Here is a 16316-nt window from a genome sequence, read left to right on the forward strand (position 1 = left end):
ATGGATATGCTGCATAGTTGTCAGTGTTTTGGCACTTCAGGATATGGAACAGGAAGTGAACAGGAGGTGTGACAAAATTCTGTGTAACAATGGTGTGACCCTTCTCCTTCCTTGTTAGCTTCCTCCTCAAATATTGGAAGTTCTTCATCATCAGAATCTATGGAAAGTTCTTTTGACTTCTTGAATGCTATACTCTCATCGAATATGACATCACGACTAACTTCAATGTGATGTCCATCTTTCATATAGACTCTATAGACCTTTGATGAGTTACTATACCCAACAAATATTCCTTTCCTACCGGAAGGATCCAGCTTCTTTCTTTTTTCCTTTGGTATATGAATATACGCAAGGCACCCAAAGATTCGGAGATGATCTACAAATGGCTTCTTCCCAGTGAATACTTCTTCTGGAGTTTTGTTATCTAGAGATTTGTGAGGACATCGATTTTGAATGTAGACCCCTGTCTTAGTTGACTCTCCCCACAGAAACTTAGGTAGATCTTGATCGTGTAACATTGCTTTTACACTTTCTTCAATGGATCTGTTCTTTCTTTTGCGACTCCATTTTGTTTGGGATTGTATGGGACTACCAGCTCCCTCTTAATCCCAGACTCCTTACAGAATGCTATAATCTCTTTGGATGTATATTCTCCTCCATTATTAGATCTCAATATCTTGATTCTTCTTTCTGTAAGGTTCTCCACTTCAGCATTGAATTCTTGAAATCTTGTAAATACTTCATCCTTGGTTTTCATTGAGTAAACCCAAGTCTTTCTTGAATGATCACCTATGAATGTGACATAGTATTGATGGCCTCCAAGTGATTTTTGAGTCATGGGCCATACACATCAGAGTGAATGACATCCAAGATTTCTTTAGACTGCGAAGTAGTGCTTCCAAATGGTCTCTTGGTATTTTTGCCCAACGTACATCCCTTGCAAACACCTTCATGATCTTCCTTTACATTCAAGATTCCGTCTACTATGGAATTTAAAGTTGGAAGAATTTTCAAATGTAGATGACCAAACCTTCGATGCCAAAGTTCACATGGACTAATCTCAGAGTGAACTAGGGCTTGGTTTATAGGAGATATTGATTTGTAAAGCCTTCGTTCTCGAATACCAATAACTTTAGCTTGATCTATGCTTGAGTCCTTTCCCCAAACAACTACCTTTCCATCAATGAAGGCTACTCTATCTCCTTTATCTTCTAAACTTGAAATAGAAAATAAATTTTTGTGAAAACCTAGAACAAATGGAATGTTGTTGAGGTGGATGTTGCTTTCATCCTTGAGTTTTATGGAAGTTGATCCAATGCCCTTCACCGGATAGCTTTTGTTGTCTCCAAGTTCCACAGAGTAAGCAGATTTTCCTCTTGATAAGGTCTTCAAATGGTTGGAGTGACCAGTGATGTGCCTCAATGCACCATTATTAATTACCCAGATGTCTTCGTCTTGGAATGTACCAGAGAGAGCTGAAAAGAGACCTTCATCCCTTTCATTGATTGATGCCTTCTTTGAAGAGAATAAGAGACTCCATGCTTTCTTGACACCATTCTTGAGATGGCTTGCAATCTTCTTGATGAACTTCTTCATCGTAGAGGAGATCTTAATGATGCCCTTAAAGAACCAAAGCTCTGATACCATTTTGAGAATTCAATAGGGCAACGAATATGTTAATTCTCTTAACTTGATAACTATTTTTGTTACCTTTTACTTATTAGCTTTGTTTGCTATTATTCCAATGTGCAATACATCAAACAACTACCAAAACAGTGAGAACAGTGACACAGTATGTTGGTCAAGGTTGTCATTGATGTCAATATGGCATTGTTGGAGATAGCAAATATTCTTGTGATACATGCCTTAAACCCTTTCATGATGTTTCCCTAACTACATGACAAAACCCTAAGTACATTTATGCCCTAGATTGGTGATGCATAATCTAAATGCCCATAACACTCTAGAAGATGCCTTATTCCTAACACATTAATGCAAGTCCTAATACTTATGATGCCCTTAAGATACATGAAGGGAAGCCTGTGTGTATGAAGCCCTAACCCTAATGAAGAAGCCCTTGCCCTAATGTCCATGAAAAGCCTTAGATCATTGATGATGAAGCCTTAAATGAAGATGCCCATGAATACATATTGAAAAGGTAGCCTAATCTTGTTAATGCCCATGATATCTTTAAAGAAGCCCTAATTCTAATCAGCTTGATGACCTAATTCTATAAAGAAGGAGCCCTAAACATTGGATGCCTAAAACTAAAATCCTAATGGTTGCCATAAATAAAATAATAATGACAGTCTCACAAAAATAATTTTATTGGTGGTATAATGACCCTACTTAAGGATGGGATTCGCATAGGAGTGTAGAGGATTTTTTCCTCTTTCTAACGAGCTATTACACGCCCCCAAATTCCTTACCGTTGAAGAGAAATCAAATTTTGAATTCAACATATGTCAAAAATTGTCAAACTGTCCAAGTTGGCTCAAGTAGGCTCATAACCCTCTTGGCAAAGAGACGTATCTCTTGAGAATATGGAAAAACCACTATAAATATAAACCTAAATTCATCCATTCAAGCTCAGATTTTTCGGTGGAGACAAGAAAAGAGGTAAAGAAGCAACCGCAGCTTAGAAAAGCAAGCAAGACAAGTTTGTGGAATTATTCTTGGGTTAAATAGTCCGCCATATGTTCTCGATAGGAGCAAAGAAGTTGTAGTAGTTTCCGTGGTTGAAGTAGTCGTAGTTGTCGTGGTCAAAGTTGTTGTACTTGTTGTGGTCGAAGCTGTCGTAGTTTTCATGGTCGAAGTTGTCATAGTTGTTGTGGTCGAAGTTGTCATAGTTGTCGTGGTCGAAGTTGTCATAGTTGAAGTTGTCGTAGTCGACGTGGTTGAAGCTACCGTGGTCAAAGTTGTCGTAGTTTCCGTGGCCGAAAATGTCGCAACTGTCCTAGTTGAAGTTGTCGTAATTGTTGTGGTCGAAGTTGTCACAGCTGTCATAGTTGAAGCTTTCGTAGTTGTCGTGGTTGAAGCTACTGTGGTCGAAGCTATCGTGGTCGAAGTTGTCGTAGTTGTCGTGGTCAATGTGTTGATTTATTGGGATTGGACAAATAGAGCTTGTTGAAGTTTTCTATTGAGAACAAAATAGGGCAAAGTTGGAGAACTTTGTGAAGCAACATATTGAAGCTTTGTGGAGATAATTGAAGACCATGGTGCATGAAGCCATCATGAGGTAACCTTGGAGATTTTGTTTATAGGTGACATGAAGAGCAGTGGCGATACCTTCTAAGAAGACAAGGTTGTCATATATGACGTGACGTGGAGACTAAGGGAAGGCATGGCTGAAGATTGACAAGGCTTGTTGAAGAAGACATTGGGAGTCGTGAAGTATAACCAAATACATCTTGACGAAGTACAGTAAGGGTTGCAACCCAAGAGGTTGCAGCCTCGAAAAGATGAGGTTGGTGCCTTGGAGGAGAGGGTTGGAGCCCTAGACGATTGGAATCCTCGAGAAACTAGGTCGGAGCCTGAACCAATATAGGGTTGGAGCCCTTGAGGTTGGTGCCTCAAAATTGACAAGGTTGGAGCCCTGGAAGTCCAAGTTAGTGCTTGGCTAATACAGGTTGGAGCCTGGGAGAATGAAGATCGATGCCTTCATCTAGGGTTTGAGCCCTACATATATTGTACTTGATTTATTATAAAAAAGAAATTAATAAAAGCATTTATTCTTATTGTTCATTTTGTGTTCTAAATATATGTTATCTAACTGGTAAAAGTATCAATTGAATTGAAATATTGATTCACCCCCCCAGTATTTCCAACACAGTATATAGGCCACACGCCAAGGCCTAGGCCCTAAACCCCTCCTCTTGAGGGGAAAACCCGTAAATCTCTTCTTTATCTTTTAAATCTTTCAATTGACGAATACCATGACCTAGACTCAAACAAATACCCTCCAAGATCGAGTCTACCATGGCCTCCAGCTACAATATCTTCGACCTCGCACCAGATCCGAAATTCTGCTCCCCAACAACCGTTGTTGCTACTTTAGGAGACTTTAATCTCCCTATAATAGCCTTCCTATTGACTTCGCTTGCCTAGACTTGAGTCCTAGGGCTAGTAGGATGCCCTAAGAGACCTTCACTTCCCTTCCCTTCTCTTCTCCTTCCAAAATCGAACCCTAGAAGATCCAGCACAGAAAACCCTAACTTCCATCTTCCCAAAAGAATAGATAAGGCCCAGAAACTTCGACTTCCACTTCTTCGCACTTCCTTCTTGACTTATTCTTCTTTTGCTTCTTCGCATAAGAGATGAGTGAGTGAGTGATCCAAATGGAGGACGATTTCCTCTTATATATAGGCTTCTTCAAGGGTGGATGTGGTTCTTCATGTAGGCCGACTTGATCTTGGAGGTATTTTGACACTTTAAAGAAAAAATAAATTTTTATTTACAATTTACAATGTGCCCATAGGGTCTTCAATATATGACAATGACTCTTATACCTAGGACAAACCCTTGAAGCACTCTATGGGTGCTTGACCTATAAAATAAAAGAACTTGAGCATGAAACCCATGCTCCAATAATAATAATAATTTATTTTTCATTAAGAATACATTTCATAATTATGAATACCGAACCTAGTTACACATTTTTCAATAGGAACTTGGAGATAATGCCAAGTATAAAGTGAAAAGGGTTGGATCAGCATTGTTTTAGCTAGAGTCCGAAAATTATCTACACATGAGAGATGTACTGCTTGTACCAGGATTCAAGAAGAACTTGCTCTCTGTTTTAGCATTGGAGGACAGAAGTTATAGAGTTGCATGTCTAGATGGACAAGTTCTTCTATGGCCTAGTTACTCAAGCATAGACTCAGCAAGAGTGATTGGTGTTTGAGAGGGAGGAGCAGGAGGCTCTGAAGGATGCAGGTACAGGTCCCTTTATTCTAGTTGTTCATCCTTCAGATGATCAAGAGATGTAGAGCCAGGAGAATCCAATTTTTCATCGCAGGTCGAAGCAAGTTGAGATCAAATATCACTTCATACAAGACATGGTGCAGAAGGGAGCAATGAAGCTCCAGTACATATCCACATACGAGCAGATTGCAGACATTCTCATCAAGCCTCTGTCTAGAGCGAACTTTGTATACTTCAAAGACAAGCTTGGCGTGATGCAAAATGTCTCCCTTGCTGAGAGGAAGTGTTGATGTTTTTGCAAGATCAAGCAAACAATCTCCCACGAGGTCACGCTGATTTGACTAGTGGGGGAATGGCACATTCACCCAAGGAGCCATGTTGATTTAGTGGGGCCATGTTGATTTGGCTAAGGGTGAATGGCCCAAGGGTAGACTTTCTCCCAAGAAGCCATGTTGATTTGGTTGGGTCTGTTGATTTGACTAAGGGAGATTGATACATTTACACATTGGGCCATGATAGGGGTAAATGGCCCACGATACTCACATTGTGCTTCGAGATGCAGTGATCTATTTCCTACAAAGCGGGTTTGAATTATTTATTGATTGGAGTTTTTCACCCAACAATGGAGTAAACAATTCTAGTCTAATGTTGAGTTGACATGTAGGCTCCATTTGTGAAGGGTCACTTTGTGATGAAGTTTTGCCTAATGGGGTCTACTCAACATTAGAGCTCTACTTAAACAGACAAGCATATGCGAGGCAAATGAATCAACATAGCAAGCTCATTGAATCTTTTCTAGTGGAGGAGAAATTCAGCTAAAGGAGAAATCTGTTGTCTTGATCATTTTCATCATTTTGACTCTCTTAGACATCCACCCGTGTGAGAAAGAAGGACAAGTTGACCAGGCCACATTGACTAAGGTTGAACGAGCTTTGACCAGCATTGGCCAAATCTTTTTGACCGTTGTTTGACCAAGTCGTTAAAGGCCACAAATGCGAGTTTGACTGCAGGCAGCACGTGTGGATTTGACCGTAGGTTTGACTACAGAGTTGACTGCAGTCCCAGTTGACCGCAAGCAAAGTTGACTGAAGACCGTTGACTGGAGGACTGAGTTGATTGCATGGCCAAATTTGACTGTAGGCTGACAGTTTGGCCAGTGTTGACTTCTGTGTATTTTGACTGGTTTGACTAGTGTTGACTTGATGTTTGACCAGGTTTGACTGGTATTTGTCTTGGATTATTGACACAGATTTTTAGAAAAAAATTGTGATTTTCAAACTTGCTTAAAAGACAATTTCTCCTCAAGAAAAGATTGTTAGGTTTTCTCCCAAGGTTGGGTTTCTCAAGGTAAAAATTATTGTGTTTATTGTGCATGGCTATCTTTCTATGATGTTTACTGTTTCCGCTGCATTTATTGTTGAGATTTTCTGAGTATAACTATTCAATGATAGCAGCGGCATAAAAATACTATTTGAAAATTATTAGGAAGTAATTATCTAGCATAAAATTGTATTCTACTGCACTTGCCATAGAATTTCAACAATTTATATGTGCAGCACTATGATGAAATGACAGCAGTTTCAAACTACAAAGTCATACAAGAGAGAGAAAACACGAGACCTCCCTTCAACTCGACCTTTGTTGGTTATCAAAAACTGTAGGACCTGTCACATCAAAATCTTCCATTGCTGATCTTGATTAGTACACTGCCAATTTTCCTATACCTATTGTGTTGATCCATGTGAATAATTCTGGTTATGACTATGTTCTGTACTTGCACTCTTTCTTCATTGTTGTTACCAGACTCAAACTACTTGTGTGTCCTCCTCTAATAGTGTGCTCTCACCTTGGCTAACCTCCAAGAATTCTTTTTCCAAAAGAATAACAAAATCCTCAAGGAAAAGGCCGAATGGGCATTTTAGCTCAATTGTTTTGACAAAAGTAGAAAGTTTTCTTTTCTTTACTCATTCATTCGATGGAAACGTCAATAAAAATCCATTTTTCGTACCTCCTCCATGAACTGGAAAAATCTTGCTTTTCTCTAGCTTTGTTCATGAAGATATTTAGTAAAAGTTCCCTCTCTCATTAAAACAATTCAACCCCCTTTTCATGTGATTACAATAATTAAATGAGGGTTTAATAAATTAATGACTTTACAACTTTTGACTTTAAAGACGTAATCCATGAAAATTTTCCCAGACACATAATTCAGATCCATGTCAAGTCTTAGCTTGATACACAAAATGTAAAAATTTCTCATTTCCCACCCCGGTTTTCAGTTTCACCTTATTTCTCCAAAATCGTTAAATGCCATTTCCCATATCCATACATTCAACAACTGAAAAATAAATTTTGTTGAAAACACAAATTCTAGAAAAATTACAGAATGCTGGAAAATGCAGAAACAAAAATCAGCACATACAAACAACCATTTAACTCACTTAAACACAATGATTTTTGGTCAAGGTGACCCTGGAAAAACCCCCTACAACTCTTGGGGAAAACCAGTTCGAAAGCTCCTTCTTATTTCTGGAAAATGCTTTTTACAGTAAGAGAAATATTCAGCAAAAAATCAGCAAGCAAACTTTTACAACTTATCTCGTTTTCCGTGCCTCACAGCCAACTGGAAAACTTGCAAACAACAAAATAGAACAGCAATATTGTTGTACAGCCTCCTCCAAATCTGCTGTACGGCCTCCCTGCTGTACGGCCTCCTTGAAAATTGTTGTACGGCCTCCTCAAAATTTGTTGTACGTCCTCCACCAAAACTGTTGTACGGCCTCCTTGAAAACTACTATACAACCTCCTCCAAATCTGTTGTACAACCTCCACAAAAACTGTTGTACGGATTTCCAGAAAATCGTGCCCAATATCTGCCTTTCACTGTGTGCTAACCCAGCTGTACGGACTTGCTAAAATGTTGCCTTGGAATGTGTGCCAAGATGTTGTCTCCTTCTCCTCTCTGTCCAGAAATCTCCCTTGCTCTCTTGCTCTCCTTCTCTCAATCTGCTCATGAAAGAATGAATGACCTTTTCCTCCTTTAATCTAACCCTAAGTGACTTTTGGGGAATCCCTAAATCCAATGGCTGAAATAGACTGAGATCTAGGGCTGAGATTAAATGTTCATTTAAATCTCACTTTCTATTTTTTAATTCACCCCACTTTAATAAAGACCCACTTAGTCATTTATTTCCAAAGTCACTTTTCCTTTCTAATTTTACATTGACTTTATTAAAATCACTTTAAAATTAGACTTTAGTAACTTTATCACTTAAAGTCACTTTTAAATTAGATTTGACTTTATAAAAATTATAAAGTCACTTTGGGAGAAAAATTAAATTCTTTTGGACACTTTTCCCTAGGCCAAAGATCAAAGCCCTTAGGGAACCACCTATCCTCCGGTACCAAATTTCAACACTCCCTCTTACCAAGGAAGGTGTTCCTCACCACACCCATCTTGTCTCTGAAGTAGTCATGCTTGCCCCGTGGTAAGGCTTTGGTAAGAATATCTGCAACCTGCTCATCAGTGGGAATATACTCAAGCTTCACAGCGCCCTTCTGAACACAGTCTCTGATGAAATGGTATTTGATCCCGATATGCTTTGACCTGTCACGAAATACTGGATTCTCCGTGAGTTTAATGCAACTCTGATTATCACAGTAAATCACTGAAGGTCTCAACGGCTGACCAAATAAGCCAAACAACATCTTGCGAAGTCAGATGGCCTCACAACTAGCTAGACTGGCTGCCATATACTCTGTTTCCACTGAACTCATTGCTACTGACTGCTGCTTCCGGCTGAACCATGACACTATTATCGAACCCAACCCAAAACAACACCCTGAAGTGCTCTTCCTATCAGAAGCACAACCTGCCCAATCAGAATCAGTATAACCTGCCAATCTCACTCCATCCCCCTGCCTGTAGTCCAGAACATAATCCATTGTCCCCTGCAAGTACCGCAAAATGTGTTTTGCAGCCACCCAGTGAACCTTCCTAGGCTCACACATAAACTGACTCATCGTGTTGAATGCAAAACAAATATCTGGACTAGTATTGACCAAATACATCAAAGAACCAATCAACTGCCTGTACAATGTGGGATCCACCAACTCGGAACCCGAAGCATGAAGCTTCTTCCAGTTGGTGATCATCGGTGTCGAAATGGGTTTACAATCCTCCATGTGGAATCTGCCAAGGATGTCCACAATATACTTCCCCTGCCCCAGGAAGAAATGCCCCTCCTCCTGCCACACCTCCAAACCCAAAAAGTAATGCATCAAGCCGATGTCCTTCATCTCAAACTCCACTGCAAGATCTCTCTTGCAATGCTCTATGAGTCTCTCTGCACCTGTAATGACCAAGTCATCCACATACAGCACCAAAATGAGAGGCTCCTCACCTATAAAAATTTAGTAAAGGTTCGGATCTGCCTCACTCTTTGTGAAACCCATCCCCTGCAAGAACGTATCTATCCTGGAGTACCAAGCTCTGGGAGCTTGCTTCAGGCCATAAAGGGCCTTCTTCAGTCTGCACACATGGGACTCCTTCCCATGCACCTCAAAGCCCTGTGGCTGCTCAATGTACACCTCCTCCTGTATGAAGCCATTGAGAAATGCAGTCTTCACATCCATCTGGTGGATCTTCCAACCCATCTCTGCTGTTATCGATATAATGGAGCAGATCGAAGTATATCGAGCCACGGGAGCGAAGGTCTCCTCATAATCAACTCCCTCTACCTAGGAGAACCCTCTAGCCACAAACCTCGCTTTGAATTTCTCAATGTTGCCATCTGCAGCATGCTTTACCTTGTAAATCCATCTGGAAGTAACCACAGATTTGCCCTCAAGCCTCGGCACCACCTCCCAAACATCATTCTTCATGATAGAAGAATACTCCTCCTGCATGGCCTCTCTCCAGACCTGCTGGCTAGCTACCTCCTCATAGCTAGAAGGCTCAGAGTCAAGGATGCTGGTAGCCATTGCCATATAGCTACAAAACGTCTCAGGTGGTCTACTCTCTCTGACCGGCCTCTTAGGCTCAGCAATAGATGTTGCATCTCTTAAGGTGTTCTGAAGCCACTTGGGCTTCCTTTTCCCTAAGCGTACTTCTCCCATTGGAGAATGAAACTCCTAATCATCATCATCATCAAGAGCCTAAACTCCTGACTGTCTGTGTGTTGTCCTCCTGCCTACACCTGAACTTGTAGAAGCTGAGGTACCGTGTGAACTATCCATCAGTGGACTCCCTAGTGAACTGCTCTGTGAACTGCTCTGCATGCTGCCCGGAGCACCACCCCTTTAGCTCGGCGAGCCACTGCTCACTGACGGACCCGACATCCTCATAGATGTACCTCCGGATCCTCCTGATCCCTGCCCACTGGATCCCTGCGACTGACTCAACTGCTGCTGAGGGTCTGGCTGATCCAGATACTCTAACTCCCGTGATCTCCTAAAGGCCCTGTCCTCCTCGAACTTCACATCCCACCTGACAACAACTTTCCTCTGTGCAGGAATGTAAATCCGAAAGGCCTTTGAGGTCTCACTGTAGCCCACAAAGATACCCTTCTCTGCGGTGGGCTCTAGTTTGGTCCTCTTCTCCTTGGGTATGTAGGAGTATGTAATGCACCCAAAGATACGAAGATGACCAATATCAGGCTTCTTCCCAGAAAAAGCCTCCTCCGGAGTCATGTGCCCCAAGGCACGATGCGGACTCCTGTTTTGCAAATAAACAGCTATGTTGCAGGCCTCTGCCCACAAGAACAATGGCAACCCCTGATCATGTAACATGGCTTTGGCAGCCCCTCCGATGGATCTGTTCTTCCTCTCTGCAACCTCGTTCTGCTGGGGGTTGTAAGGAACAGTGAACTCCCTCCTAATGCCTGCCTCCGCACAATAGTCAACAAACTCTCCAAGGGTGTACTCTCCCCCATTGTCCGACCTCAGGGACTTGATCTTCCGACCTGTCTGTGTCTCCACAAGAGCTTTGAACTCCTGAAACCGCTTGAAGACCTCACTCTTGGTCTTCAAGAAATAAATCCAGGTCCTCCTGGAGTGATCATCAATGAATAAAACATAGTACTCATATCCACTCAAGGAAACATGATACATCCGACCGCTCACATCAGAATGAATCAAATCAAGAATCCCAATCGCTCTGCTGTCACTGCTGGGAAAAGAGGATTTGGCAAACTTGCCCATCGCACATCCTCTGCAAGTATCAAAGTGATCAATACTAAAATCTGGCACACCTGTAGTGATCTCCCGCAAGGTCCTCAAGGCTCCATGATACATATGCCCCATCCTGCGGTGCCAAATCTCACACAGCTCAAAATTGCTAGCTTTGTTGTCGGTACTACTGCTCAATGCCAAAAGGGGCTGGAATGCAAACTTGTACACCTTTGCATGGCGTACACCTATCACTCTAGCTGAATCAGTTGGAGTGCCCCTGGGATACATCAACACCTGTCCTCCCCTGAATAGTACCTCATATCCTCTATCCTCCAAAGCTAAGACGAATATGAGGTTCTTCCTCATCCCTGGCACATAAAGAACATCTCACACCTTCAAGGGAGGTTTGGACTCCCTCTGAAATGTCAATGTCCCCACACCGACTGCTCTAACAATTCTGTCATCATCAAGTACTACCTCTATATCAGTGCCACTCCCTGAAAGCTCTGAGAAGTACTCACGGACTCCTGTCATGTGACGTGAAGCCCCACTGTCCACATACCAGTTACCCGAAGATGCTCTTCTAATCAAGGGAAAAGCTTGCTCCCTCTGAACCTGTGTGGCAGGTGATCCTGCACTAGAGGACTTACACGCAGTGAACGCAAACTCCCGGTCATAACGATCTGCAAAGTCCTCAACCTCTGCTGAAGCTACCATGCTCTGGTTCTTCCCCTTCTTCTTCTTCTCCGGACACACAACTGCATAGTGTCCCATCTTTTGACAATTCCAACACTTCACCTTGGAATAGTCCTTCTGTGTGTTACCCTGTTTACCTTTACCTTTGCCTTTGCCCCCACCATTGCTTGTGGAAGCCTGCTTCTTCCCTTTGCCTTTTTTGCCTCCTGCCAACAGTGCTACACCCTCATCCTGCTCAACTGGCTTGGTTGCCCCAAGCTGACCTTTCCTGATCTCTGTCTGAATACAATCATCCCAAAACCTCTCCCATGTGGGAAGGGTTTCACGTGCACAAACCCCATCAGCAAAGTTTATCCATGAACGGGGGAGGCCATTCACTGCAATCCACACCAACTCAGTGGGTGAAATGACCTCTCCAACTGTTGCCAACTCATCTCTCACATTAGTAATCTTTGTGAGATATCCAGCTGCACTATCATTGCCCATCTTAATGGTCTTCAGCTTCTCTTTCAGGACCATTTTTCGGTTCTCATTGGTACTCTGGTAGATATTGGACAATGCAGTCCACATCTCATGGGCATTTCTCTTTCCTCTCACATGAGGAATGCAATGGTCTTTGACTCCGTCTAGAATCAGTCTCTTACCCTTGTTGTTCTATCTATTATAAGCAGCCAACTGAGTAGCATCAGTAGGCACAACAACAGGGTTCTGTGTGGTATGCACCATGATGTCCCAGACTTCTGCCTCCTTAAAGATTCTCTGCATTCTCTCCTTCCAAACGCTGCAATTTGTATGCCCATCCAACCTATCCTCCACCCTCAATCCCAATGACATCCTGCTGTCCTAAAACTGAAAAATAGCACTGTTGTAGTAAAGATAAAACTGATGTTTGTGAAAAATCAGCGTGCTGGAATTTTCTGAGTGAAAAATCAGTAGGCTATAATTTTCCTCTTTGTTATCCCAAACTGCACTTCAGCACTTAAGCTTCGATACCATGTAAAAATTTCTCATTTCCCACCCCGGTTTTCAGTTTCACCTTATTTCTCCAAAATAGTTAAATGCCCTTTCCCATATCTATACATTCAACAACTGAAAAATAAATTTTGCTGAAAATACAAATTCTGGAAAAATTACAGAATGCTGGAAAATGCAGAAATAAAAATCAACACATACAAATAGCCATTTAACTCACTTAAACACAGTGATTTTTGGTCAAGGTGACCCTAGAAAAACCCCCTACAACTCTTAGGGAAAACCAATTCGAAAGCTCCTTCTTAGTTCTGTAAAATGCTTTTTACAGTAAGAGAAATATTCAGCAAAAAATCAGCAAGCAAACTTTTACTGTTGTACGGCCTCCCTGCTGTACTGCCTCCTTGAAAACTATTGTACGGCCTCCTCAAAATCTGTTGTACAGCCTCCACAAAAACTGTTGTATGGCCTCCTTGAAACTGCTGAACGGCCTCCTCCAAATCTGGTGTACGGCATCCACAAAAACTGTTGTACGGATTTCTAGAAAATCGTGCCCAATATCTGCCTTTCACTGTGTGCTAACCCAGCTGTACGGACTTGCTAAAACGCTGCCTTGGAATGTGTGCCAAGCTGTTGTCTCCTTCTCCTCTCTGTCCAGAAATCTCCCTTGCTCTCTTGCTCTCCTTCTCTCAATCTGCTCATGAAAGAATGAATGACCTTTTCCTCCTTTAATCTAACCCTAAGTGACTTTTAGGGAATCCCTAAATCCAATGGTTGAAATAGATTGAGACTAGGGCTAAGATTAAATGCTCATTTAAATCTACTTTCTATTTTTTAATTCACCCCACTTTAATAAAGACCCACTTAGTCATTTATTTCCAAAGTCACTTTTCCTTTCTAATTTTACATTTACTTTATTAAAGTCACTTTAAAATTAGACTTTAGTAACTTTATCACTTAAAGTCACTTTTAAATTAGATTTTACTTTATAAAAATTATAAAGTCACTTTAGAAGAAAAATTAAATTCTTTTGGACACTTTTCCCTAGGCCAAAGATCAAAGCCTTAGGGAACCACCTGTCCTCCGGTACCAAATTTCAACACAAAACAATGACAAAGATGTTACTCAAATCCTCACTTTTCCATGCAAAGCAAACTCAGACAACCCCTCAGTTGCTAGTTATGAACCATGACCAGTACCTGCAACTGCCAAATACACAGTTACTAATTTCAATCATGCCTCAAAAAGGCAGTGTTCCCAAAAAAACATGTAAACACAATTTTTGGCCAAATAACATACTGGCCCATAGTTACAAAAAAGCAAAGGAAAATGTGCAATTCCAGATCTGAGGGAAAACGGTCCTAGTGGACTCACCTTTTCACCAGGATCAAGAAAATATAGTCAAGTCTGATATGTAGGCCCCTGATGATCTGAATATCAGAAAAAAAACAGATATGCTCAAAATAGCAGTTTCCTGGAATGTGACGAAACTAAATATGGAAGGTCCTCTGATCAGTGATTATGCAATGAAGCAGCTGGTAACAGGCCAGTGTGATTGAGTCTCACTGGATCTTAACCCTTCAGTAGCAAGAGACATTATTGGGGTCAACAAAGCTGAACGGAGAAATTAGAGTGAAAGAATACCAAAAATTAAATACCCTATAGTAAAAAACACGTGTTGGCCCAAATAACAATAAGCTTGCTTAGGCCAAGCTGTGAGAAAGGAAGATGGAAGGAATTTCGGGTGCAGTGGCAGAGAAGAACATGCCAGTTATATGGTAAAGGACAGACAGACACTAGCAACAGTTCCTACTCCATTGTGAAGCATATGCCCACATTAGGAAGGGGAAAGCATTATAAAACAGTAATTGTGAAGCCACATCCAGGAGAACCATGTAGAGGACACAGCAAGGAGACTGTAAAGCATGATACACATCGGAGAAATGTTGCTTATATCCAACCCAAACTGAGTCAATAACTCATCTTTGGGGTCCACAATTCTTCCAGATATGCGCACATATGAGATCTCATCTCTTCCACACACTTCATTTTTCTTTCATTCGTGGAAAAAAGATTGTAATGAGAAATAAAGTATTCATAGACCAGCTGGCCTCGTGGACATTTTAATAAAATTATATTATATCTTATATGTTTCTTCAAGCTATGTACTTAGCTCTTATTCAGCTGTCCGTAGAGTAGCAATAGGAGCTGCTCTTTTAGTCCCACTAGATACTAACATTAGATGTAATTTTGAGTCCTGCTGACCTACATACTGTGGTCCTTGTTTGACATTAATAAAATTATCTTATTGTTTCTTACCTTCTCTGCAACTTCATGCTGTGTGTGTCCATAACTTAATATACTCATATACACGTATGATACCTGCTCCACAAGCATAACCCAGCCCTCCATGTTCATACTTCAATCTCCATGTTCATACTTCAATCATATATATCCACTTATATATCTATGTATCTATCAATATATACAGAATTACATGATTCACTTTCCAAGAAACATTGATAGCTTTTTGTTATTGGCAATCATTAATATCCTTTCTGTCCTTCACAGTGACACTCAAAACAACAGTCTTCTCTTACACACAATATTCCTCACAAAATTTCACATGCTCAAAAATTTCTCACATTATTTTGTTGGCCTCTCTTCTACACTTCTAAAAAGAATAATCAATACTCACCAGAAATGTCAAAAACACAATTTCTAAAACAGTAGAGAAGGCATTGCCAACAAAGTTTCAACAAACATACATTTTTCTGGAAGTTTGAAAATGAAAAGAGAACAAGTATACACTCTTACAAGAGAGTACATAAAGAGGCTTCTAATGAAGCAATTATCATATAGCACATAGTGAACAGCACGACAGTGTCCCGGTCATAACATGTTATTCTGAAGTCATGTAATCATAAACTTCCTCACCTGTCGATTAACGAGAAGTATATCTCCATCTTGAAGATGACGATAGACAGTCTTTCCTTCAATTTTTGCAGAGTCTATGTTCTGTCCTGACCCACCAGATGAGGCTGCTCCAGGTGTAGAAAGTAATTTCTTAGCAATAGAATTGCGTTGGTATTGCAAAACACTGGATAAATGGACAATCCCTTGTTCATCCTCAAAATGTGTTGCTCCAGGATAGACATTAGGACCATTTCGCACAGCTTGCCTTAGTTTCTCGACATTCCAATGAGTCACTTTCTGTACATAAAAATAAAATCTAAGGACACTGCCTTTAAAATTTCAAACTTAAATGGTAAAACATTCACATCTCAAATTCAAAAAGAAACCATTAAGGTTACAATATCCACAATCAAAAACTTTACAGTCAAAAAAATACAACCAACAGCAAATCTGAAATTCCAATGAAATCTAAAAACAGACCAGCATGACTACACCCAATTGACAAATGTTTGGTTATAGTCTTCCGTAAGAATATTGAATGAGTTTGGAAAATATTTAAATTTTAAAATGTCTAGCAGCCACATCACAGCTTTAAATCCTGAGTCTTATCACAATGTATTTAATATTTACCCTTATCTTCA

General features: G+C 40.8%; 1 protein-coding gene across 1 annotated transcript in view; it reads right to left on the reverse strand.

Annotated features, from left to right (window-relative positions):
• The window catches only part of NRPA1 (nuclear RNA polymerase A1), a 471665-nt gene that overhangs the window by 300135 nt on the left and 155214 nt on the right, over positions 1-16316 (reverse strand). Inside the window, exon 9 of the mRNA XM_089432122.1 lies at positions 15697-15972. Coding sequence (XP_089288248.1) covers positions 15697-15972 — 276 coding nt within the window. The remainder of the gene's footprint in view (positions 1-15696; positions 15973-16316) is intronic.

This window comes from Pinus tabuliformis, chromosome 5_1, assembly GCF_031772625.1.
Source record: "Pinus tabuliformis cultivar Carrire ecotype Pingquan chromosome 5_1, CPIR1, whole genome shotgun sequence".
Lineage (NCBI taxonomy): Eukaryota > Viridiplantae > Streptophyta > Pinopsida > Pinales > Pinaceae > Pinus > Pinus tabuliformis.